The sequence below is a fragment of the Danio aesculapii genome, chromosome 4, assembly GCF_903798145.1.
Source record: "Danio aesculapii chromosome 4, fDanAes4.1, whole genome shotgun sequence".
Taxonomy (NCBI): Eukaryota; Metazoa; Chordata; class Actinopteri; order Cypriniformes; family Danionidae; genus Danio; species Danio aesculapii.
In genome coordinates, this window is record NC_079438.1 from 39,497,286 (window position 1) to 39,522,939 (window position 25,654).

A 25,654-nucleotide genomic window follows, 5' to 3' on the forward strand; every position below is an offset into this window, starting at 1 on the left:
GTAAAAGTAAGTTCTTTTTGCAATTGTTTTAGGACTTCCGATTTTTATATGGAGTAAATTACTACATTGGCGTAACAAACAGCAAGAAATAATCAAACTACTTGCTACTAACTTCTGTATATGACTATACGCAAAAATTAAAACAACATAATAAGAAGCAGTTTACCAAATTTCCACATCAAGCAGAATAATGAACTGCTTTTAATGGTCAAAACACAATGGAAGTGAATGAGAGCGGAAGTCTCGAATCAGTAAATCAGTTCCAATATCTACACTAGCTCCGACGTAAAAGAATAAGGTCAGTGTGTTGATTTGTTTAATCAATAACTTTCGTTGCTCCATTGCAGCTTCTTTTTTAATGAGCCTTATGTGTTCTTAATGAAAATGTGTATGCATTTGTTTTCTGAGACTAAATAAACAAAACATGATAGATGGAAACACCTAACAAGGTTTATTTTATATTTTAATTCATTGTTTTTAAATTAAGGCATTCACTGACATTAACTTATTATGCGTTATGTAATTATCTTTGAATTATTTAATAAAACATACAACTTTATTGTGAGTTGTTTAAATGTAGGCCTTTAAATAATAAATATTATCTGTATTATAACAATACTAAAATTAATAAATGTTCTAGAAGCATTTTACATTTAGTCTGTTACACAATACAGTTAACTAATCCAATCTTATATTAAAAAGTTGTGTTGATATATTTTGTGCACATTCTCATTTTTAATTATTTAAAATTAATTATTATTTAATTAATAAAATTTTATCATTGATTAATATTTCACTTTATTTGACAAAATGAACAACAGATTGATTTGATTGATTGATTTAAGGATTTAAGGATTGATTGATTGATTGATTGATTGATTGATTGATTGATTGATTGATTGATTGATTGATTGATTGATTGATTGATTGATTGATTGCTTGCAGCTTAGGTTTCTTTCATGTTTCCTATCTCTTATTTTCTATACATTCCCACTGATTTGTCAAATCATTTTCATCTAGATCAGGGGTGCCCAAATTCGGTCCTGGAGGGCCGGTGTCCTGCAGATTTTAGCTTTAACTTGCTTCAACACACCTGCATGGATGTTTCTAGAAAGTCTAGTTAGAGCTTAATTAGCTGGTTCAGCTGTGTCTGATTATAGTTGGAACTAAACTTTGCAGGACACCGGCCCTCCAGGACCGAGTATGGGCACCCCTGATCTAGATGTATAAGCCAGACAGCTTTTACGTTTCTAGTCTATTTAAATAAATAAAAAATAAAAAATTCACATAAACATACAATCAAAATATGAAGCATACATATGTTTATTAGCATTGTTCATGAAGCAACACAGAGATAATATTGTCTAAAAGTAAATCACCTTCCACAGCAAGTGCTGCAATTTCTTTCCTTTGCCGCCCTCTACTGTCCATAACATCAATGTTCTGCATTGGAATTCAAAACATTGGAATATTTTGTCCAGTCAAGGTTTTATGATTCATCCACTGTGTGCCACCATTTGGTGGAACCAATCGGTAAGCCAATTCCTCATTGCCATGGTGACATGTTGGCATAAAACTCTCTGTTTGATCTAATGAACATGACGACACAGCATTTGAGTTCAAATGAGCCAATGGAAAAGTGTTTCTGTCTCTTTGAGTGGCCAATGGAAAAGTGGATGGTGCGTGATGAGCTCTGTAATCATCCAATGAGCAGCCAGCGGTCGATGACAGAGAAATCAAAGCGTTCCTACAGTTTCCCAGAAACCCTGGCCTAGTCACACCTAAAAAGAAATGCATCATTAATAATAACGACAATGTGATTCCGTGATGAAAACAAGAGATTAGCACTTACCACAGTCATGGTATTCAAACTTTCGCTCCCTCCTCATCCTCGCTCTGCGATTAGAGAACCAAACCTTCAGATGAAACATCAAAATCAAGTCAAATATTTATTTGTTTTTAGTTGACTAATGTTCAATCATACAAACTTAAATCTGAATTGCCTTGATAGTGTCCTGTGAAAGGTTTGTCTCCTCTGCAAGCTTTTCTCTGGTAAGCTGATCTGGATAAAGCCCACAGGTAAACTCTGATTGATCAGAAATCAGAAGAGATGTTATAATGTCTTTTTGTCAACACAGAAGTGACTATGAGAGACTGAAGTGGCTGAATCACCTTTCTCTAACCTCTCGCTCTGATCTGCTGTGAATGCGGTTCTGCTTCGATGAGCGGTTCTCTGCAATTTTGTGTTCACTTGTTGCTGAAAACTGCTCTGCACATCCAGTCGTTCTTGAGAGCCAGGAAGAGAAGAGAGGTAAGTACAAGACTGAGAAATGTTATCAACCGCCTGAATGTACTTTATCCTACTTATCACACGGCTACTTGTCACAAAACATAAATATCTGACACAAAACATTGTCCTGATCCATAATAGTTTATTAAATCTTAAATGCAAAGCTGACAGAAATGAAATGGCAGAATGGAGCATACACTAACCAACATATTATTCCATCACAAGATGGCAGCAAACAGTCAAATATATAAATATAGATGTGAACGTATTTACTGACAATCAAGACGATTTGAAGTACCAGATGTCTTTATTTATTAGGTCCTGTCCACACGAACATGGGTATTTTCAAAACTGGACTTTACACTATGCGATTTCGCTGTTTGTCCACATAAAAAAGCAGTATCAGGTGACTGTAAACTTTCTGAAAGACGCGAATGAGACAAATCCGTATGTTCGCGACAAACATATCGCATACTTTTTGCATCGCTCAGCTGTGGGACGGTAATCCACTTCTGTTCTCACGTTTGCATTGACTTGTATGCAATTTGCTCATGCAAAATACTTAATTCTTTGCTTGATGTGAAAATAAAAGTGTCATTATCTGCCATAGATATTTACATTAGATGTCGCCTACCCTGGGAATGCGTCAATAGAGCCGCCATTTTAGTACAAGGTAGCTCTCCTTTGAAATGAATGTGGGACCACGGTGCAGTGGAGGACTGACCATCCAGAGCCGTAGATAGGCAAACATTTATACATATCTCTGCAATCTGGAGCTTTTTACATCAATTTTCAACATTGATGGATAAGAGACCGCACGGGCATTGCAGACAATGTACGTGTGTTTGTGTGCATGGAAATATATTATCCACCCTCCCTGTTAAATTTGATCTAATCAATGTCCTGAAACACACTCCCTCTCATTCTTTCACTTCTCATTTTAACAGAGGGAGCGATTTGTTTGTGAATGAATCACCGTTATGAACAACTCGTGTGAACCATCGATATTCCTGCGTCTGATCTAAATGATATATAACATTTGTAATATTCAATAATTTAGGGTGGACAGTTTGCACATTGGTGCGCAGGCACTGTTGTGTTATCAGGCGCCCTTATAAGTTACTTCAAAAACTAGCCGTTACTTCACTTAGCCAACAATAATACAATATTCTGGCACCGAATCATCTGGCACCGAATCATCTTGTTGTCATATTTCATTTACATTGTTTGCTGATTTTATTCAACAAACTAGCATAAGCCTAAAATTTAGTACAATTTGCTGCTACTTTGCCTCATGGGCAGTGCAGTATGTGACTGTATTATCATAAATAACGTTATTAGTTTAGCACAAAAGTTAAAAAACTAAATCTTACCTATGAAATGTTCTGCCTTCATGCTTTGTTTTCATTGTTTGCTTGTCACTACACTTGTACACAAAGCAAAAGTCCAGCATCTTCACATTGGCATTAGTCTTGACAAGTGCTATTGAATGACATTTGTCCTGGGAGCACTGTACAAATGTGGCGGTGCTATTTACGCATTCTCATGGTCCGCATGAAATATCTAGTGTTTATATTTATGATTATCTCCACCTGTTGGTTCAGTGTGCCCTTAAAATCACCGTCCACAGATTTAAAAAAAAATGAAAGTGGGGAAAACTCAGTTTCTAAAATTACCTGTGTATGTGTGGAGACAGCATTACTTTCAGTGGTTGTTATCTGGAAATAGCACACCTTGGAATGTCATGACTGACCAATCAAAATCAAATATTCCAGATAACAATGTAAGAATTATTATCTATGTTTATCAATCAATTTAACCTGTAAATACTATCAGATAACATTTTAAAATAACACCCATAGCAAATGATCAGAACACAAACCACCTCTCCAGTAGTTACCATATAAACAGGCCCGTAGCCGGGGGCGTTCGGGTGGTTCGGAAGACCCACCCCTCACTGATGACAAAGGTCCAGAATTTGTCCCATACATGAGCTCATTTGTCCTATTTTGACTGCTATGCCATCATATATAGTAAAAGTACCCCATCAAAAAGACTTTAAGACCAAGCAGAATCATCTGTTGGTTGTCGCTAATCAGTTAATCAGCTAATCAGTTTTGGCCAATGCTAACTAATATTTTTCATTAATCAAACATCCAGCTGTGCAAGAAAACGTACAATTTGACATAAGTGACGTAAGTTGTAATTTCACAAGTACGTTTTTTTCTAAATCTTGGACCTTATTACAAAAGGTGTGAAGCACCAAAAGCGGATCATATTCCAAAAGCGGACCATATTAAAATTTAAATACTATTTTGGCTACTGCTGTTATCTGCTGCTATGCATTATATTGAATTTTTAAATGTACTTATTTATTTATTTATTTATTATTTTTTTTACAAGAGAGGCTAGAAAATTGTGAAGCTAATAATAATAATAATAATAATAATAATAATAATAATAATAATAATAATAATAATAATAATAATAATAATAATAACTGTTATTATTATTATTATTATTATTATGTTTTAATTATTTTTTATTAAATGGCCAAGTTCTGACTGAGGAAAGTTAAATGTGCTGGCTAATTTGTTATTTGCCTAAAAAACGACAATAGGCCACAGTTTTTAATTTAAAACTTTAACAGATTCCTATTTTTTTCTAATGATATATGATGTAATAAATTTGTATTTTAAAAATAAGTATTTTTTTCCACATTTTTAAATCTAAATCTTTAGAAAATATTTTTGGTTTATCAAAAAGTGTGGCTATGATGACCATCCGACAAGCTACATGTAATTCAGCTAAAAATAGTGCTTAAAATGTCAATAAAATGCAGTATTAAATCCCATAAATAAATAGGAAATAAGGTGTATAACTGCAAAAAGGTCCACTTTTTGAGAAAAAAAAAGAACCACCACTTTCACCAGGCTGGCTAGGGGCCTGTATAAAGCATTAGAATTTTGAAAAAGAGAGATTACCTGTGTAATAGTGTTTTTCATTTGGATATGCATTGTCCACATCTTGATGGATCTTCTTGAGTATCCGGTTTATGGACGACACCTGCTGATTAAAAAGTCATTTATAAAATGTTCCAAAGCAATTAAGGGTAGGAACAGGCAGTATTCACTTTAATATTTTGCTAAAAACTACAGTAAAGATATATTTTCAAGTAAGAATGAAAGTTTTTTATTTACCATTGAAAATCATTTATATTTTTTAACTTTGTTTATCATTGACTTTTAATGTCTATACTGAGAAATGTCCTTTCCACAGAAGAAAGAAATCATACAAGCATAAATAGTGGGAAAATGATGATAACAGGTATGTTTTCAGGATTAAATCATCCCCAGTGGTGTAAAGTAACAAATTACAAATATTCAAACTAGTTAAATTGAGTAGTTTTTCTCAGAAAATAATTGTAATTTTCTAATTTCCTCTTACTATCCCCTTGAGTACATTTGTTAGTGCAGTATTGATACTTTTACTCCACTTTTTTCCTTCAACCTGCTGTCACTACTTTATTTTTTCTTCAGTTCTGTGAGTCCTGTCCAATCAAATCACACGTAATGAACTACATCAAGACATCAGCGATTTATAATTGCAGCAAACTGTTTGGAAGCATTAATAGATGGCCAAAATCTTTACACACATTGACCCAGAGACTTTACTTGCACTACATTTTTGGGCAATTAATAGTACTTTTACCTAAGTGTGATTTTTCAGTACTCTCTCCATCACTGACCATCCATGAATTTTAAATGTGTCTATACACAAATAACAGGATTTGAAGCCTACACTTGGCACTTTATCTCCTCTGCAGACTCTCTCTGTTGCCAGCTTTTGCCGGATCTCCCAGGCGAAGAGTGTAGGGTTTTGTCTCTTGTGCTGAACTATGATGGAGATGACTTCAGGGGTCAGGAGTCTGGGTCTGCTTCCTCCTACTGCTTTAGGACCAATGGCTCCTGTGCGCTGAAATCTGCCCAGGATCTTACTGACGCAACCATTGGAGACCTGTCAGAGCACATGGTTACTCGAGGATAGATTTTCCCAGAAACACTGGGTAAAGGTGAGAAGTTTACCTTCAGTATTCTGGAGATCTCACATGGTCTCATGCCCTCAGTCGCCAGCTCAATCATCAGTCTGCGCTTGTGGATGGGCAGAGGACGACCATTCAGAAACGAACCACCCAGCTGATTTACACTCCCTTCTCCTGATAAATATACATACAGAAACCTCAATACTGGGAGGTTTGCACATTTATTGCATCCAGAATTGGCTGAACATTTTAAAAATAATCGATGTTATGATTTAGTTACATTTTTGTATTTATTATTTATTTAATACATTTTTATATAAATTATTTAAGATTCTACTCAATCTCTTTTACAGTTTAATAAAATATTATAGTAAAAGGGGTACATTCTTAATAATAAAAAACGTTAAAAAAAATGCCACAGAAGAAGCTCTTTTTTGTTTCCCCGAGGAACCTTTCATTAAATGTAATTAAATAACCATTTATTTGTAATTATGAGGAACATTTTAATTATCTAAAGAGTATTTTTCATTAAGGCATTACGTTTAAGGAACTTTTTGTCAAATGGAAAGGTTCAATTGATGCTATGAACCCACTTACACCAGTAAAGAACCTTTTTTAAGATAAGGTGAACTAAACAACAGGTTATATATTTGGCATAACTTTGATTTTATTCATTATTTTAAAAAGAGTTTCAACTCAATGTCTTCATACTGTAGGTACAAGTTAAAGTGGTAGGTACTGTAAAATAAACAAGTTTATGACTAGCATCACTTTCATTTAACTTGATTTTATGAATTTAAAAAGTTCCAATTAAAAAAACCTGTAATTCAGAGAAGTAATAAGTAAGGTGAAATAAATAACAAATTGCATATGTTGCACTTCTTTGATTTAGGCTAATTAAAATGATCAAAATTGAAAATCCTTTCATCATACCATCCACAAGTTTTTCTTCTGTTGATTATAGAGTAAGGAATTTTGAAGAAGGTTGGAAACCAGTAGCAATTGACTTCTGCAATATTTCTTTTTTACCTAAAGGATGTCAACATCCCAACATTCTTCTAACGATCTTCTTTTGTGGTAAACATACAAATAAGCTCAAACATGATTGGGTCCACACGATAGACAGTAAATAGTGATTAAAATTTCGTTTTATTGTGAACTTTGTCTATAAGTTTACAGTAATTAGGAACTAAAATGAAACTAACAAATGTCTACCTTCATTTCCCTGATCAGAGTTTGCTCCGCACATCTTAAAGGGCACCAGGTAGCCTTGAAAAAATCATCAGAATGATAGTTTAGCAAACATTTTATTTAAATATAAACTCTTGTATTTAAAGACAAAAAATAAAAACCAAAACGAATAAGTGAGAGTGAGGTCATTATCTTACGTCGGAGATTCTTGAAGGAGATGCGTCGCTGCGCGTCGCCCGCATGCACAGTCACTCACGCGCACTTCTTATATATAAGCCAGAGTCCTTATCAAGATGACGTAGAAGCGATTGTCCACATAGGTAAAGATGTAAATATAGACTTACCATCATTACTATATGCGATGCTCTGCTGAATGATGTCTGTGCGCTTTCCACTCCCTAATAATAGTTATTTATTTGAAAATAACTTTTGGATTGACGCACCGTGGCAGTGGCTCTAAAAAACGTAGATAGATAATTCTTACAAATGCCTTTGCATTCAAAAATTGTGCATCTTATTTAGTCCTTCATAAAAGATCAATTAACTTTGAAAGTCGGACTACAATTTTCCTGATTAATTCGCACACTATGTGCACACTGCGAGGATAATATAAACGGTTTCAATAGGCTCACTGGGCACATGGAGATAACATTCTGTGACGGTGATGGAGATTTTTAAATTTAAGCTGTAGAGAATTTGAGTTCAATTAACAAACCGTGCCTAATAAATGAGTTTTGAACGATCACACTTTCCAAAACGAATAGTGCAGCAAGTTTGAGCTTCATTTCAGCACCACAGAGCTCTGAACAGGTCCTTAAAGGTTGTAAATGAGCGGGATTCAGGCTCACATATGAAATCAGTCAGCTTCCAAAGAAACAGTTGAAAACATTAAACTCGTTTATGAGGCCACGAGCACCGTGATTCTGGAGAACTGGAGATTGGAGGCTGAGGCTGTCCGGCGGTCACGTGACTGGCGCATCTTTCATCCTTCCTCGCTACATGTTAATCAGATTTAGTTCTTTTAAAGCAAACATTTGAAAACCTGCTCCAAAGACGACTGCCATATGGTAAAGTGCTTTTGATAAATCATAAATCCATCATGGTGCCCCTTTTATTACATTTTCTTTCAAGCATGAACAAATAGAGTCCGAGGGGCAAATGTGAACCAATTGTGGTTTTATTTATAAAAAAATAGCGAGCAGAAAACCCTCCCAGATGTCCCTTGTCTGGCCAGCAGATAAAATGTGTTGTAAACGTTTCAAAGGAAATATTTGGAGAGCAAATATTAGCGAGAGAGTATCCACACAAGCCTCATCCTGGTCCTGCTCAATGACTAATTGGGCATCATTAGGTAAATCCACACAGATCGAAGATTGTGGAAATAAGGTTGGATTTTAAAATGCCATATGGTACAAATTACATATTAACCACCCCTTACAGCATAGTAATATCTGCAGGACTGGACGCTCCGCATATAAACCCGACGACCGCTTTGAACGCCATCGTCACCTTGCCAACGGGATGAAGAGACGAATAGTATATGTATTTATCACCTTAAAGGACTTTAAGTTGTTTTTGCTCGTTTATTTAAACGAAATAAGTAAATTAAATGAGGAAATGCTTCAAAAATGAGGTAACAAAGGACGCATCTGTGCGCAAATCTTTCGGGCACTTTGGGAATGTTTAAAATGTAAACTTAGTTTTTAATCGATTTTGATATATGCAGGTATCTTGTGGCATCGAAATCCAAAAAAGCCACTTAAACGATCAAACTTTGCGTTCTGAACTTTGAATCACACCACTTCAACTCTTTTTGTGCTCCTGCGTAAATGTGCACACTGAGCTCTCCAAACGCGCAAACGTGTATATGCACATTTCCGATATCCATGACAAAAATTTTGGATGGATCTTTACCTCAGATGACAGCTCTAGTGTGATATATTTGTATGGCATTCATTTTTATGGTAATTTAAACCTGTCTTTTTGGGTTTAATTTGCTCACGAGTCGAATAAAGTTTATAAGTGACTTGGAAAATAAAACAGTGGACTCACGTGTCTATGTAAGAATGCATGTAAAGATCTCATTTTCACCCCAGATTTGAGACAGACGTAATTGTGCTAAAAGGTAGTTACACCACATAATCCCATATAGGATATTACTTTATACCATACTTTCAGACGTTACTCTTGTATCCAACATTTCTAGAAAACATCTGCGGTATTTCATCTGGGAACAAAACAAAAGAAAAATATAGGCCTACTGGCCTGGATTTAATTTCATACACAGTACCTTAAATGTCAATATTACATTAGTGATGTTAGGCTATTGAGCACATTTTTTTTTCAGGTTTATGTGACAGACAGCATGCATTGAGTATATAATGCCTGATCGGACTATTTTTATTCGACTATTTTAAATCTACATTCAATAATGCAATTGACTTTTCACATAAAGAAAAGTGGATTATTTTTTTTTAAAAACGTGACTTAAATAATAAACACAAACGGGTGAATTATACACTGTAAAAATGGTTTTACATGGTTTCACACAATGTATTCATGTTTTCCCAAGCCAAATCGATTAAGTTAACCTAACAAATGTAAGTGAACTGAACATAAAACAATTAAGTTTTCCATCCAAACATCTCAAGAATTGTGTTTTTTTTCTTCAGTTTATTTAAAATAAGTAGGTTGAACAAGCAGCAACATCTTTTTGTTGTTGTTGACTATAGGCAATAGGCAAGTATGGTTATGGACGTGAGTAAATAGTCAGTTCATTTGACCTGATTTGTGTGAGATAAAAATTAAACACTAAGAACAACGTCAATTCCCTGTGTGGCAGCTTGCAATAATTTTTTTACTTATTTGTTCTGGCAGAACGATTCTTCAGTTGCATTTAACAGCTGTTTTAACATAAGTTCAGGCTACTTAATAGTAAAAAGACATTCAATCAAATGTCACACATAAGTTTCAGTCGAAGATCAGAGAAGCGCAATAATGGCAATATTTAATATTTGTGAAATGGCGTCATCTAGTGGTCATTATAAGCACTTCGTGGCGTGAATTGAATTGCATGTAAATAATCAAGTCTTATTCATTTCGAGTTTAAGCACAAAACAAAACAAAAAACAAAATAAAATAATAATAAATACAATAATAAAACAAACACACAGAGTTTATTAAGACAACATAAACTTAAGATAAATACATAATAAATAGAATAGTAAATAGAGGAAATGTACATCGAGAAAAATAACAAACATATTATGGACTTTCTTTTCATTACAATATTTCAGAAATGTATTCATTGATTTATTTAACCTGAATTTTTTTTATTGTTTGATTGCTTGTTTTGGTTTTTGGTATATATATATATATATATATATATATATATATATATATATATATATATATATATATATATATATATATATATATTGTATATATATATATATATATATATATATATATATATATATATATATATATATATATATATATATATATATATATATACACATATACACACACACACACACACACACAAAAAACATGAAAAAATAATAAATAAATACGCAAATAAATAAATAAATGAGTAAATAAATCCATAATTCCCATGCATAAATAAAACATTAAATAAATAAATACGCAAATAATAACAAAATTAAAAATTCAGAAATTCCAGCATAAACAAATGCATAATTAATTAATATTGTGGGCCGATAAATAATTAAATAGATTACACGAATGTTGAGGGAATAAGAAAATGCTTAACTAAAAGTTAATTTTAATTTCCCCCCTTTTAAACATTTATTCATTCTTGAACGTAGTTTCCTATTTACTTTTCCTTAGGTCAACATGCTAATGAGAGGGTGTCTGTCAATCATTAGAGGGCGGTCTTTATGGCACCATTGGTTGATAGTTAGAATAAATTTGCATTCGACTTTTTTTACTGTCTTCAGATGATTGGCCGCAATATTAATTATTTATATATTTATGTGTGCAGGAATTTATGGATTTTATATATACATTTTTATTTGTTGTTTTATTTATGCAGGAGTATATATGTATATACATACATAAAATAAAATCATACTAAATTCACGTAAAAAGTTCAGATAAATGCAGAAGGGAACAAATAAAGCATATATATATATATTCGCATGTATTTCATCAAGCCACTCATAAATGTATTTGTTTTCCCTATAATTTATTTACTTTTAATTCTCTGGAAGTTTGAGCACCCACGACTAGATCTCCAGCAGTAGCCTGCATCCATGCTGTAACGTTACACAAATATAAAGAAAACAACTAGACAGAAAACAACAGCCCCAACCCCAAAGCAAAGCAACTAAATTCAAGACCAAACTGTTGTGCTTGTGCTGTGAATATGAGCACAAGCTTTTTTAAAATCTGTGCTGACGTGTCGCACCTCCCCACTCACCGGATATCATCACCCTCTCTCCAACGTCACGGCCAGATCGCCCCATTCAGCGTGCGCGGGTGACGCTCTGACCGAGGAAGTGCAACATTTCGACGTGTACATTCACGCGCTGTGCTTCCGGTTAAGCAAAGCGTGATCAGTCGTGCTCAGTCTCTCTTCCCTTCCTCGGCTCTCAATAGAGGCGTCTCGTAGGACTCTCCCGGCTCCTTTACCTCTCTCTCTCTCTTTTCCCTCCCTAACGGAATACTCATCCATCCCGGCGGCCATGGCATCTGCGGTACCGGCACAAGTTCAGTCCAGCCAAGCGTCAGCCCCCCAGCTGCAGAGGGGAATAGTGAAGATGGTAGGAGAACACACGGGGCACAAGTGCTGGTCAGGGGGCTCGCTAACTCACTACTGTGATCACAGGGTCTCCAAAAGTTCAGTTCTTTCGTGTCAGGCTTGCAATATCAAGCACAATAGCGTTGCTGTAGTTCTCTTGAGTTTTGGCCAGTCTTTTGAGTTGTTGCCATGAATTAAATGCAGAGATAGAAAGAAGTTGAGCGCTCTTCAGCTGTGATCCAGATGGACATGTTATGCAACGTTATATCCAGTTTCCTTAAACATTGTTGTCTTGTAAATGACGCTAAACTTTCGCATGTACTTGACTTGTACTTCAGCATGAATTTTGCAGCCATAACTTCATATTTGTACAGACTCTCCGATTTAACAGCAAACTTTTGGTAGTATGTTAAACAGCTGTCTATTTTAAAAGCAGAACTTTTTAAACCATTCCAATGTATATACTTAGTTTCTGTAAACTCGGAAAATAAGCGATATGCGCAAATTTGCTTATGATTCAGGCTGGTGACTCGGTTCACCAAAAGATTTGTTTACTGAGTAGATTAACTCCAGTAGGTGGCGCTACGTGAGCGTTTTGTGGGTTACAGGAGAGTCTACTGAATCGTTCACTCGATCAACCGATTTGTTGAACGTTTCCTACATGAAAATGAAGCGAGTCATTTTGTCATACTTGGTTTAGGATCTTTGTTGACATGCAGAGAATCATATTTAGATGAAAATATACATTTGTACAGTACTTATAAAGCAGCGAATCACAAGATTCTTTAACAAATTTTGTAATCATTTAGAGTGAATATATGAACTGTACATTTACTATACTAAGGTTACTTTTGACAGCTTTGAATAAAAGTCAGAATTTCTGCAGTTCTTGAATTAATAACATAAAAGATTCTTACAAAACTGTTCATTCAAATCGTCAATGTTACAATCTTGAGTCATATACATGAATAATGTATTGTTATACTTTTATTTGACCTTAAGTTCAAAGTTCAGATTAGTCAATCTGTCAGTTTCACGTGTGTGTTCATGCGTTCGAGTAACCGCTTCAGTGCCAAGACTCGGCTCAGTTTCTGCGTTGTTATAGACTCAGTGAACCGCTTCATCAGTCCCCCATAACCAGGCAAGGCTCCACAGTTTTGGACTGTTTACTTTATCTGCTCTGGTGACCGAAAGGGAGCAGATACGAGAAACTGACACGTAGTTCTTTAGCAAAGCATGATTTGTCCGTGAAGAAACTTATTACAGACAGTAATATGAGTTTGTAGAGAAGTAAACGAAATAAAAACAAGCTGACATGGTGTTTATTAAGCCTATTTTTTTAAATTATCAATAGTTTAGTAATGTTGATATTTCCAGTTGTTGTTATAACTCTCTTTGTATTGATAAGACTGTGGCATAATATATCCTGGGAGTAGTTTCCACTGAATCCACTTTATATTATATTTGTATTATGTATTTATGCAATTAATAATTATAGTGTAGAAGAAAAGAGATGACATGAATTAATGGTATTCAGTGAAATAATTAAATATTCTCAAACATGTTTCAAACATAACTCTTTTCACTTTAACAATACTAGAATAGAGTTCACTATTAAAAATGTATAAAACATGTATATATTTTTTACATTCTTTTACTTTTAACTTAATATTAATCCTCTAAGCATTTTGTCTGTTGTAAACTAATGTGTCTGTAATTATCTGATGTAGATTCATTCTTTACATAAATAGTTTATTTCATTCATTCTATTCAGTTAACTTAATCCGCTGAATAACATGACTAAATCAATTTCAGGGCGCAAATGTAACTTCTTAATGAAAAAAAAAAAAAAAAATATATATATATATATATATATATATATATATATATATTTTTTTTTTTTTTTTGACACTTGGGTGAAAAGATTATGATATTAACTTTTTAAAATGAATTAATATAGCTTTGTCAATGTCTTAAATAGCTTTGATCCTTTAAAATGTTCAGCAAAGTACTTCCCAGTTTGTCTGAACTCCAAGAGTGGTGGAGTTTTGGTGGTTTCTGCGTATATTCCGACCCAGACTGTGGTGACGGAGGCCAGTCTATCCTTCTATATACTCAGCAATTAAGTTGGAGCTCTGATTTCAGAGCCTTTCTGGATAAAAAAAATAACTCTTCCCTGTTTGGCTTTAACTTCCTCATTTTATTAGATGTTTAATAAGTAAAAATAAAGCCCAGAAGAACAAGTTACACAATCATCCCTGATAATGATCAGTGTTTGTCATGTGGCTTTGCGTTTGAATCAGTATGATCAGAAATAAGCACTTGCAGCCAAAAAAACCTGCCACAGAATCATCGTTATCATTTAATCAATAGTGCTCAGATTTGTCTTAAGTTTAGTGGAACACCGCTGATCTGACATCTGATTGGATAAGCCACACGCGGGTGTCTTTAACTTCAGTTTCTTATGGCAGAGCACAACACGATGAGGCTTGTAAACATCACGTCTGTAAATGGAGAACAAACAACAATTCAAATGCTAATGTGAATACACACTCATCTAAGACCAGGGTCTACCCTCTAGTTGTATTTATTTAGGTGCTTTTAAAGCATCATGCTGTGATTAACACAGAAGGGATTGTTTTCCTAATGTTATCTTTGGTTAACGGTTTTTCAACTGTTGGCCAAACACAAACAAACAGGTCCTAAAGGAATTATGGCTTCAATCAGGGCGTTTATTCGTTGTTTGACTTGCAGATTGAATGTTTGTATCATGCACCGCCAATGCTATACAGTTACAGCTTTCCTCTCGTCATTACTGACATGAGTGGAACGATGGAGAGTGTTTATCAAATGTTATGCAGGCTCTCACATTGATTTGAAATCAAATCAATTTTCCAACTGGAGGGATCAGATTGTTTATGCTTTCAGGATGACAAAGGTTTTAAAATTAGAAGATTGCACAATGTGTCCTGTTAAACTTCTATGAAACAATCTATGAAGTGTGCTTTTATTAAATTGTGTTAGTTTTATTTCTAGTTATGTGTACATGTACTTGTGTACAAATATTTTGATTATACAGCATATTTTAATATATATTTTTTATATTTTAGAATATATTTTTTTCAAATAATGTTAGAGCATGTTTAATTCAAAAAATAGTTTAAGGGAATGGTTTAAAAAGTCTCCTGAAAGGAATAAGACCTTGTCAGTATTGTTGTGGTTATCTGTGTGTTTTTACTATAATGCATGTTTATAAATAAACCTTTATGATTTTATTTTTTTACTGAATATTTCTTACCAATATTGCCATAAATATAGCCAACGCTGTTGATGGCATTAAATCGTGAATGAATTAATAAAACCCTTTTTTTTTTATTTCATTTCTTTTTTTTTTTCTCGTCATGTAGTTAGCTGGCATGGCATAAACGCAAACAAGCAAACTCATAATGTTTTTTTTTTTCTGCATTTTTTTTCCTGGCAGGTCTTATCTGGTTGTGCTGTCATTGTTCGAGGTCAGCCACGAGGTGGACCTCCTCCAGAACGACAGATCAACCTGAGTAACATCAGAGCCGGAGCTCTTGCCCGTCGTGCAATTCAGGGTCAGCCAGACACCAAGGACACACCAGATGAGGTATACCTCCATCCTGCAAAGTTGCTTTGTCTTTTCATTTATTTATTTTTTTAAAGAAACGAAAACATGTTCATTCATGAGGTATTTTTTGTTGTATTTTGCTTGCATTTTGTGATATTTATGAACCCTTTTTAATATGCAGTGGACCAAAGTGTTTTTTTTTTCAGTGCTCTTTTTGTTTACTGAAGTCTTTTTTTTTTGTGTGTATGTGTCTCAATGTCAAACTTTCTTGGAAATTAACATCACGGTGAATGAGTGACATGCTAGCTTCCATGCTAGCTAGTTTATAATACCGTTAAAAATGAACATTCTCTTATTAATTACTCACCCTCATGTAGTTTCATACTCCTAATAACATCTGTAGAACACAAATTAAGATATTTTAGATGAAATCCTGGAGCTCTCTCATTCTCCATAGAAAGCAGTGGTGCCAAGACATTCAATGTCTGGAAATGAAAACATTGTCAATGTTCCATGTGACTTCAGTGGTTAAACTGTAATCATGTGAAGCTCCAAGAACACCTTTGTGCTCAAAGTAAATATGACTGTTCATAGATATCTTTCCTCCTCCATCAGGTGATGGTGCACATTTACTATAGATAGTATGATGTATTGCATTAGAGTCAGCGGCTAAGTATTTTATTTTTATTTTTAAGTGTTCATGGAGCTCCGTATAATTGCAATTGAATCACTGAAGTCCTTTTCTGGACTTTGCACTTCTAAAATGTGTTAATAAAACGCCTCTTCTGAGTATCAGTGAGTATGATCCCATGTTATTTGTATGTCTTAAATCAAAGACAGGTCTTTATTTTAAAAGTTGTCGAAGTAATGTTACCCAATCTGGTCGAAACCCATCCATCCAATCAAATTTTATTGCAAAGAGATGTTTTTCACAAAGAGATGTTAGATATTTTACAGTAATTTCTTTTTATTAAATTACCTAATCAGTGTTTAGTTTTCTTTTCCTAACTTAAAATAAACTATTACACCATTCCTCATGATAATAACAGCAAAATATCCGTTTACATAATCTTCAATTTACACAAAATATTCACAGAAGAATGTGCGAGTGGACGTATTTATAAACAGGCATGAAACTTAAGGTTTATAACTGAAACGCTTTAGGTTGAATAGGAGTTATATTCCACATTCATTTAAACCAAACGCAAACAAATATATATTTTTGATTATTTCGTGTAGTTTTCTTCATAATAAATATACTTTTAACAAGGTTAAACTTGTCATTAAAAAAGAAACATTATGTTGAAAAAAAAAGAAGTCTGAACAACTAGAGTTTTCTTGTGTTGACATTAAAATATCTGGTTAAGAAATTACTACGTTCGTTTTCCAGTGGTCCAACTGGGCCATTGCCAAAAATCTAACAAGTCTAACATCTCATTCATAATGGTCTTAAAAGGGTCTCAAAAAGTCTTAAATCTGACTTGATGAAACCTGCAGAAACCCTGCTTTGACAAAATAAAAAAAAACTCACTGACCAAACCTTGAACAAAAAGCAGTTTAGCACAGATGTGTGTATGTGTGGATGTGTGGATGTGTGGATGTATGTATATATGTGTGTGTGTTTATATATATATGTGTGTGTATATATGTGTGTGTGTTTGTGTGTGTGTGTATGTATATATATATATATATATATATATATATATATATATATATATATATATATATATATATATATATATATATATATATATATATATATATATGTATATGTGTGTATATATATGTATATATGTATGTATATATGTGTATATATAAATAAATGGAATTTACATCCAATTTATTGCATGAATAAATTCTCTGTAATTGCATCTAATGTCCAAGTGATTATACAAGGTGATTTATGCACTTTTTAAGTATTATTTTACTTCCCACAAACGTGAATATGAGCTGTTTTTAGTGTCTAATGCACATCCTCCAATGCTGAACGGCTTTAAATAGCTTTTGTGTGTGTGTTTCTTGGCAGCCATGGGCTTTCCAGGCACGAGAGTTTATGCGCAAGAAGGTAATCGGCAAAGAAGTCTGCTTCACTGTGGAGAATAAAACTCCTCAAGGCAGAGAATACGGCATGGTGTACCTGGGAAAAGGTGAGCAGCAACTACCCCTGCGTTCTGCTGTTTTAACAAATATTCAAGAGAATGTTTCTGCTCTGACGTGTTTACTGTGGAGTTGTTATTGTAACATGTCATCTGGGTTCGATCTCTCCAAAGACACATCAGGAGAAAATATCGCAGAATCCCTGGTGGCTGAGGGTCTTGCTATGGTTCGCAGAGAAGGCATCAGAGGAAACAAGTAAGAACACTACATGCTTTTATTTATTTTTTCTTGATGAATTGGTGTCACTTTGGTTCTTACACTTATTGTCAAATCCCTCACAATGCAGCCTGTGTGCTCCCCTTCAGCTGAGGTCATTTGTGGGCACAGTGGTTTTATTGTAATAAAATAAATAAATGCAATTTTAAAATAGACATGATCAGGTTATACATGTACAAGATGTAGAATTGGCTACTTACACACTCCTGTTTATTGTAAGACAAAAAGATGCAAATTTGAGACTTGTGTAAAAATATTTGGACAGTAAAATGTTGTCATAGTTTTAATAGGATGTATATTCAGTTTAATTAAATTATATTAGAGAATGTTTTTATACATTAATTATTTTAATGGAAATGTTTAAAAAATATTTATCACTGACTAAATTGAAAGATCTCATGACTTTTTATCAGTGTTGTTTTTATCTGAATTTTTTTTTTTTGTAGAATCCATGTTTGTTAAGAAACGGTTATGATTGTAAATTATTTATTAAATATTTATTACCAACTTTGCCATGAATATAGCCAATGCTGTTGATATGGCATAAATGAATGAATGAATGAATGAATGAAACAAGCACGTCAACCAATTTGATATAGACTTGTCCAGGTTATATAAACAAGATATAGAATTATCCACTCAAGACACATTAATATTTATTGAAAGAGGAAATTTGTGACTTGTGTATGAATATTTTGCCTATAAAACAGTTTAATTCTGAAGCTTATTCTTCAATGTGAAAGTGCGCTCGTTTTATGGATTGTTTTAGAACTTCTGATTCAGTTGCCTATGGGAGAAATGACTAGGAATAATAAATGGCAGAAAACAGTCAAACTACTTTCTCTACAAACAAGTGTGTTCATGACTATACAGACAAACTAGAGTAATATAATAAGAAAATATCAGTTTGCGACATCCAGCAGCAGAACGAGCTGCTTTTAACGTCTAAAATTAAATGGAAGGGAATGAGACTGGAAGTCTCGAGCCAAAAAGATTCAAATGGCTGCGCCTGCTTGTACACGGAGAATAAGTTGAATAGGATGTATATTTTAAAATTATATTGGAGAACATTTTTATTCAGGGAATATTTTAAGGGAAAAGGGAAATAAAAAGGTGTCTTCTGAAGGAGTTTTAGAATATTTGTCATTGATCGAATTGAAAGCTTTTATTTGACCTTTTTATGAAGGTTGTTATCTACGTTTGTTTTATATTTAAACTATGTTTAAGAAACATTTATGATTGTAAATGATATATAATGAATATTTTTTGCCAACTTTGCCATGAATATAGGCAATGCTGTTGATATGGCAATAAAGAAGTAAATAAACAAATGCATAATCCATTTTGATAGTAGACTTTATCAGGTTGTATAAACAAGATGTAGAATTTTAAACTCAAGACACATTAGTATCAAAGAAAGAGATATCGATTTGTGACTTGTGTAAGAATATTTTGACCAAAAAATTGTTTAAAAGAATGTATATTTTAAAATGACATTAGAGAACATTTTATTCAGGAAATATCTTAAGGAAAATGTTTAAGTCGTCTAGAGGACTTTTAGGATATTTATCATTAATCAAATTGAAAGATCTTATGTGACCTTTTATATCAGTTTATCTGTTTTTCTTTTAAAATATAATCCATGTTTAAGAAACAGTTGTGATTGTAAATTATATATTGAATATTTATTGCCATGAATATAGCCAATGCTGTTGATATAGCAGTAAAGAAACAAGACATAAAATAAACAAACGCAATATTCGTTTTGAAAATAGACTTGACCTGGTTATATAAACAAGATGTAGAATTATCCACTCAAGACGTACATTCATATTTATAGATAGAGGAAGAGATACAAATTTGTGACTAGTAAGAATATTTTGCCAATAAAACAGTTTAATAGGATGAATATTTAAAAATTATATTAGAAAAGTTTTTATTCAGGAAATATTTTAAGGAAAATGTTTAAAAAGGTGTCTTCTGGAGGAGTTTTAGAATATTTATCATTAATCAAATTGAAAGATCTTATATGACTTTTATATCAGTGTTATCTGTTTTTTTATTTATTTTTTTAACTATGTTTAGGAAACCGTTATGATTTGTAAATTATATAATGAATATTTATTGCCAATTTTTCCATGTATATAGCCAATGCTGTTGATATGTCAATAAATAAGATACATAAACACATTATCCATTTTGAAAATAGACTTGACCAGATTACATAAACAAGATGTAGAATTATGCATTCAAGACACATTCATATTAATTGAAAGAGCAAGAGAAACAAATTTGTGACTTGTGTAAGAATATTTTGTCAATAAAACATAGTTTAATAGGGTGTATATTTTAAAATGATATTAGAGAACATTTTTATTCAAGGAATATTTAAAGGGAAAAAGGTGTTTTGGAAGAATTTTAGAATATTCACCATTTATCAAATTTAAAGATTTTAGTTGACTTATTAGTGTTGTTATTATTATCTGAATGCTTTTTTTTTGTACACTGAAAAAAAATTATTAATTGGGTTTACTAATTTTTTTTAAGGCTAGTGGTTTTATTTAGCATGCATATAAACAAACAAATTAACTCGACTATTAAATTAAATGTATATAAATTCAACAAACATAAATTGTTTGCAACCACTTAACTTAAAAAAAAATTAGTAAATCAAAAGAATTGTTTTGTTTCCTGTGTATAATCCATGTTTAATAAACAGTTATGATTGTAAATTGAATATTTATCAATGGCCAATGCTCTTGATAAGGTATTAAAACAAAAGTAAGTAAAAAACGCACGATCTATCCTGCAGGGGGCAGTGTTGGTCTTATTGAAGTTAAAGACATTATCACATGTAATTGCTTCCGATTTTTCACCATTTGATCTCTCACTCCCTCTTCTGGTCGTATTTGCTCATGATGCGTCCCATCCATCCGCCCTTTTCCCTCACTGTCTAGCAGCAGCGTAATATTGTCCTAAGCTTTTGGGATTTAATGATGCGTACATGGGGCAGCTCTGTGAAATGGCCCTGAACAATTGCCAGTGGAATCGGTTTGCTTTAGGCTCATTTTCCCTGCAGGAGACGGTGGTGTGAGCCCCGCTGGTCTCTCTGCATCCCCAGAACTGCCTTCTCATTAGCTGGGCATGCTGTGGCCCATCACAGCCCACTGCATCGGCTATCATAATCTCCAAAGGAAGTCGTGTTTTAAACCTGGGTCCCTCTCTGCCCACCAGCTCTCAATTAGGCACCGGCAGGCTGGGAAAGATGCCCAACTCCCTCTCTCTTTTGAAAAGATGAAGGAAAAATAAAACTTTACAAGATAAAGACGGCTCGAGATTGCTGCTGAGATTTGGCAACCCCTTATTTCCCAATAGTTAAAATTGATGAAGGGCTTAGATAATTGGAGTTCTGAGCTTGTCATTTAGTAGGCAGAGGCCACTTTTCTTTGACATTTACGCTATTAGCCTTGTCTATTATCACACGAGTGAGTTTTTGTAATAAGAGTTAACATCCTAAGATAACATTTAATAAGAAGAGTAACATCCATCCTGTGGCTAATCTTTTTGTATGTTAGAAAAACAAAGGTTAATGTTTGTGCATTAGGCGTTCTCTATGTACTGACAGCAATCTAATGGGTATTGTTCATAAAAATGGGGTTTTATCCATTTATTTGGAGTTCATTTTAGTAATAATAACATGTACTATATGCAGTTGAAGTCAGAATTAGTAGCCCTTAATTATCCCCCCCTGTATTCTTTGTTCCCCAAATTCTGTTTAACAGAAAGATTTTTTTTTCAACACATCTCTATATAGAACTCATTTTCAATTTTTTTTACCTTTGCCATAACAATTATAATATTTTGCTAGATGTTTTTCAAGACGCTAGTATTCAGCTTAGTACAACAAAGCAAGTTGAGGTAATAAGGCAAGTTAGGGTAACTAGCCAAGTAATTAAGCAAAGCCTTGTATAATGGAGCATTTATTCTGTAGACAATCAAAAAAATATTGCTCAAGGGGCTAATAATGTTGACCTTAAATTGGTTTAAAAAAAAAAAAAACAGCGTTTTATAGTCAAAATAAAACAAAAGGCTTTGTTATGGTGGCCTAGAGAGCTTATCATGCTGCTACAAAAAAACGTTAAAAGTAAATATTGCTAAAACAAATGTGATTGAAAACTCAAAATAATAAAGTCAATACTCATACTTATATAAAAAACACAAATAAAATCCATCTACAGTTGAGGACGAAATTACTTTTTTAAATATTTCCCTAATAATGTTTAACAGTGCAATGACATTTTCCACAGTATTTCTGATTATTTATTTATTTATTTATTTATTTTTATATATATATATATATATATATATATATATATATATATATATATATATATATATATATATATATATATATATATATATTTATTTTTGTTTATTTATTTTTGTTGTTTGAAAAAAAATCTAGAATAAAAGCATTTTTTTTTTTTTTTTTTGTGTACCTATTTAAGGTTGATATTATTAGCCCCCTTAAGCAATAAATAAATAAATATAAATATATATATTGCTTAAGGGGGCTAATAATATCAACCTTAAATATATATATATTTTGATTGTCTACAGACCGTACCAATGTTATACAATAACTTGCCTAATCAGGCATATGCCTAAGTATGCAAAAGGACTTTTAATTTTGCAGTAACCTAGGTCAAGCACTTCAGTTGAACTGCATGCAGTTACAAAATTGGCACATATGGTCGGTTTTCTTTAAAAATCCAAGATCTTTATTGCCTGATTGATATACAATATAAAGTGGGTCTCAGATTGTACAAGAAGCACTACGTTAAATTACATTTTCCCGCACCATGTCTTTAAAACATTTGTTTTACTCCAGTATTTTCAATGGTGTTTCTGGCCTCGCTTGCTGATCCTGAGATTGAATGCGTGTAAATGGATTTTCACCTTGTTTTACGCTTGAACAACTAAATGAACGCTGAAGTCTATTTAACTGAATGTAATTTAATTATATTACAACATCGATGCTATAAAAAACAACTGTATAAAATTGAAAAAAGCCACTAACGGTTCACCTAAAGTTTTTTGGTTTGGGAACAAATGCTGATCTTTGAAAAATATCTAGTAAAATTATTATGTGATGTCATCATGGCAAAGATAATTGAAATGAGTTATTAGAAATTAATTATTAAAGCTATTTTGTTGAGAAATGTGTCGAAAATCTTAAAATTGGGGAAAAACATATAGGGCGTCTAATAATTCAGGAGAGCTAATAATTCTGACTTCATAATAGACTGCATTGACCAGACTTTAAGGCAATGTCAAAAGTTGTAGCAGACATACAACCATTGTGTTAAAAACAAAAGATGAAATTCTTTCTCAACGCTTTATGATGGCATTGGTTGTCCATGTTCTTGTTTTTCATCCATTCAGAGCTCATTAAAATATTCTCACTATAGAGAAAAAACAATTACAAATTCCACATGTGGCACAACTGATATGCATCTAAAAAAACACTTTGAATCTCGTCTCTTCGTCTAGTTTCAATAAACGCTGAAGATTAAATCATTGTCATATGCATTGTATTTTAATATACAATCTCTGCCATCACACCATCAAAACTCCCATAGTTTAGAGGAGCTGATACATCGCTGACAGATGCACTGGTCAAAAAGGACTTTCACCACCCATATTTTGTCCCCACAAAAAACTCTTTCAGTCAGTCTCGCCTCTTTAAATCAGTTCATTATAAAGTCCAGTGCCACTTAAACTGATAGAACCTTATTAAAAAAATCTGACGAGTGTGTGCCGTGGTCAGACTGGCTAATTCCCCTTAAAGATAATGATGGCTTTTAGAACAACAGAGGATTTAATTTAAACATGTGTTGGCTTTTGATAATGAACAAACTCATTTGAAGAGCTTATCAAGGTTTGTGAAAGGGGCAGCTCTCAGAGAGACTCCTCTACATCTGCAGCGCGGCGCATTTCAAATCCTGCGAGGAAAGATTTGGCTTTATTTTTAGCTCTCTGAACTCTTGCGGTAAGCTTTGCGGCGTGTAATTTGATATTTGCTTGATTTGTTCTGTGTTTCAGTCCTGAGCAGGTCAGACTGTGTGATTTGGAGGATCAAGCCAAGTCTTCTAAAAAGGGCCTGTGGTCTGAGGGTGGAGGCTCGCACACCATTCGAGATCTCAAGTACACCATCGAGAACCCTCGCAACTTCGTGGACTCCCTGCATCAGAAACCAGTCAACGGTAGGATGCGCTACACTTTGTTTGATTACATATTGTGCTCTTGTTCTCAAACGCTCGAGTAATCATGCCTATTGTTCGAGATCGAGTTCACTGACGCATGTGGTGTTTTAAACTCTTCCCTTGCCAGCTTCTTTTTTATTTCTTTAAGTTGACAGCCACCACCAGAATGTTTTCATGATATTCACTTAAATTTGATGGCCCTCACAGTACTTTCTCACAGCAATCGATCACCATATTATAAATCAAAATTAAGAACCAAGTCTCTCTCTGTTGTTTTTTTTTTTAGCATTTTATTTTAAGTTCATGTTTTATCATCACTGGAATGCAGGTTCTATCAAAAAAAGAAACCTTTTTGACCAAAAAACCCTAAATATACATATTTTTTAAGCTCTAGAGTACACAATACTCATTTTTACACATTAGTTTAATCTCTAGAGCTGATTTAAGTCACTTAAAATGTTTACAGTTTTATGCGGAGAAAAGTTATTATTTGATGTGCATTGTCTTCCTGTCAATTTGTTTAAATAAAAGTCAGGCTTCATTTTTTTTTTTATTTAGGAAAGGCAAAAAATATTTGGAAATAAGCATTTTACTGCTGTATTTCATTATTTATATTTGTAAAGTTTTTGTATAAATAGATTTTTGCTAGACAAAATATAGAAGATGGCCAGCTTTACAAGCTTTTTTTATAATAAACATTTGGGTAAACTGCTTTTTTTTGTTATTTTCCAAACTCTTTCATGGCTCGATAGAAAAAAAAATGTAATCAAACTAGTATCAAATGTCACAATATATCAAATTAAGTCAATCAAAAATCGAATTTTTAATTTGAGTCATAATCTAGAGGTTCTATCTTCCTAGAGGTTAAACCTTTATTTGCTATGTTCCATTTATTTTTAATTAATACATTTTTAATATTAGTTTTTTTAGGGGTTTTTCACTTCTAATTGGAAAAGGGTAGTGGAGGTTACAGATAGGATTGGGAGCAGAAAGAGGGGATTGGTCGGCAAAGGAGCTTGAGCTGGGATTCGAACTTGGGTCGCCGCAAGCACAACAGTGTGCTATATGTCTGCGCACTTAACTACTAGGCAATTGGCGCCAACTACATTCCATTTTTTTTATAAAATATCCATTT

General features: G+C 33.2%; 2 protein-coding genes across 2 annotated transcripts in view; one reads left to right on the forward strand and one right to left on the reverse strand.

Annotated features, from left to right (window-relative positions):
- Positions 1 to 1,358: 1,358 nt before the first annotated feature.
- On the reverse strand, positions 1,359 to 6,553 carry pax4 (paired box 4). Its single transcript, XM_056455050.1, is given in 8 exon segments — positions 1,359 to 1,781; positions 1,853 to 1,916; positions 2,004 to 2,086; positions 2,173 to 2,286; positions 5,275 to 5,356; positions 6,092 to 6,307; positions 6,376 to 6,519; positions 6,521 to 6,553. Coding segments are annotated over 8 exon segments (1,062 nt in total). The 3' UTR covers positions 1,359 to 1,455.
- Positions 6,554 to 12,067: 5,514 nt separating this feature from the next.
- snd1 (staphylococcal nuclease and tudor domain containing 1) overlaps positions 12,068 to 25,654 on the forward strand; it is a 303,535-nt gene continuing 289,948 nt past the window's right edge. The window contains 5 exon segments of the mRNA XM_056455628.1: positions 12,068 to 12,310; positions 15,770 to 15,919; positions 17,907 to 18,027; positions 18,151 to 18,232; positions 24,359 to 24,519. Of these exon segments, the coding sequence (XP_056311603.1) occupies positions 12,233 to 12,310; positions 15,770 to 15,919; positions 17,907 to 18,027; positions 18,151 to 18,232; positions 24,359 to 24,519 (592 nt within the window). The 5' untranslated portion in view covers positions 12,068 to 12,232.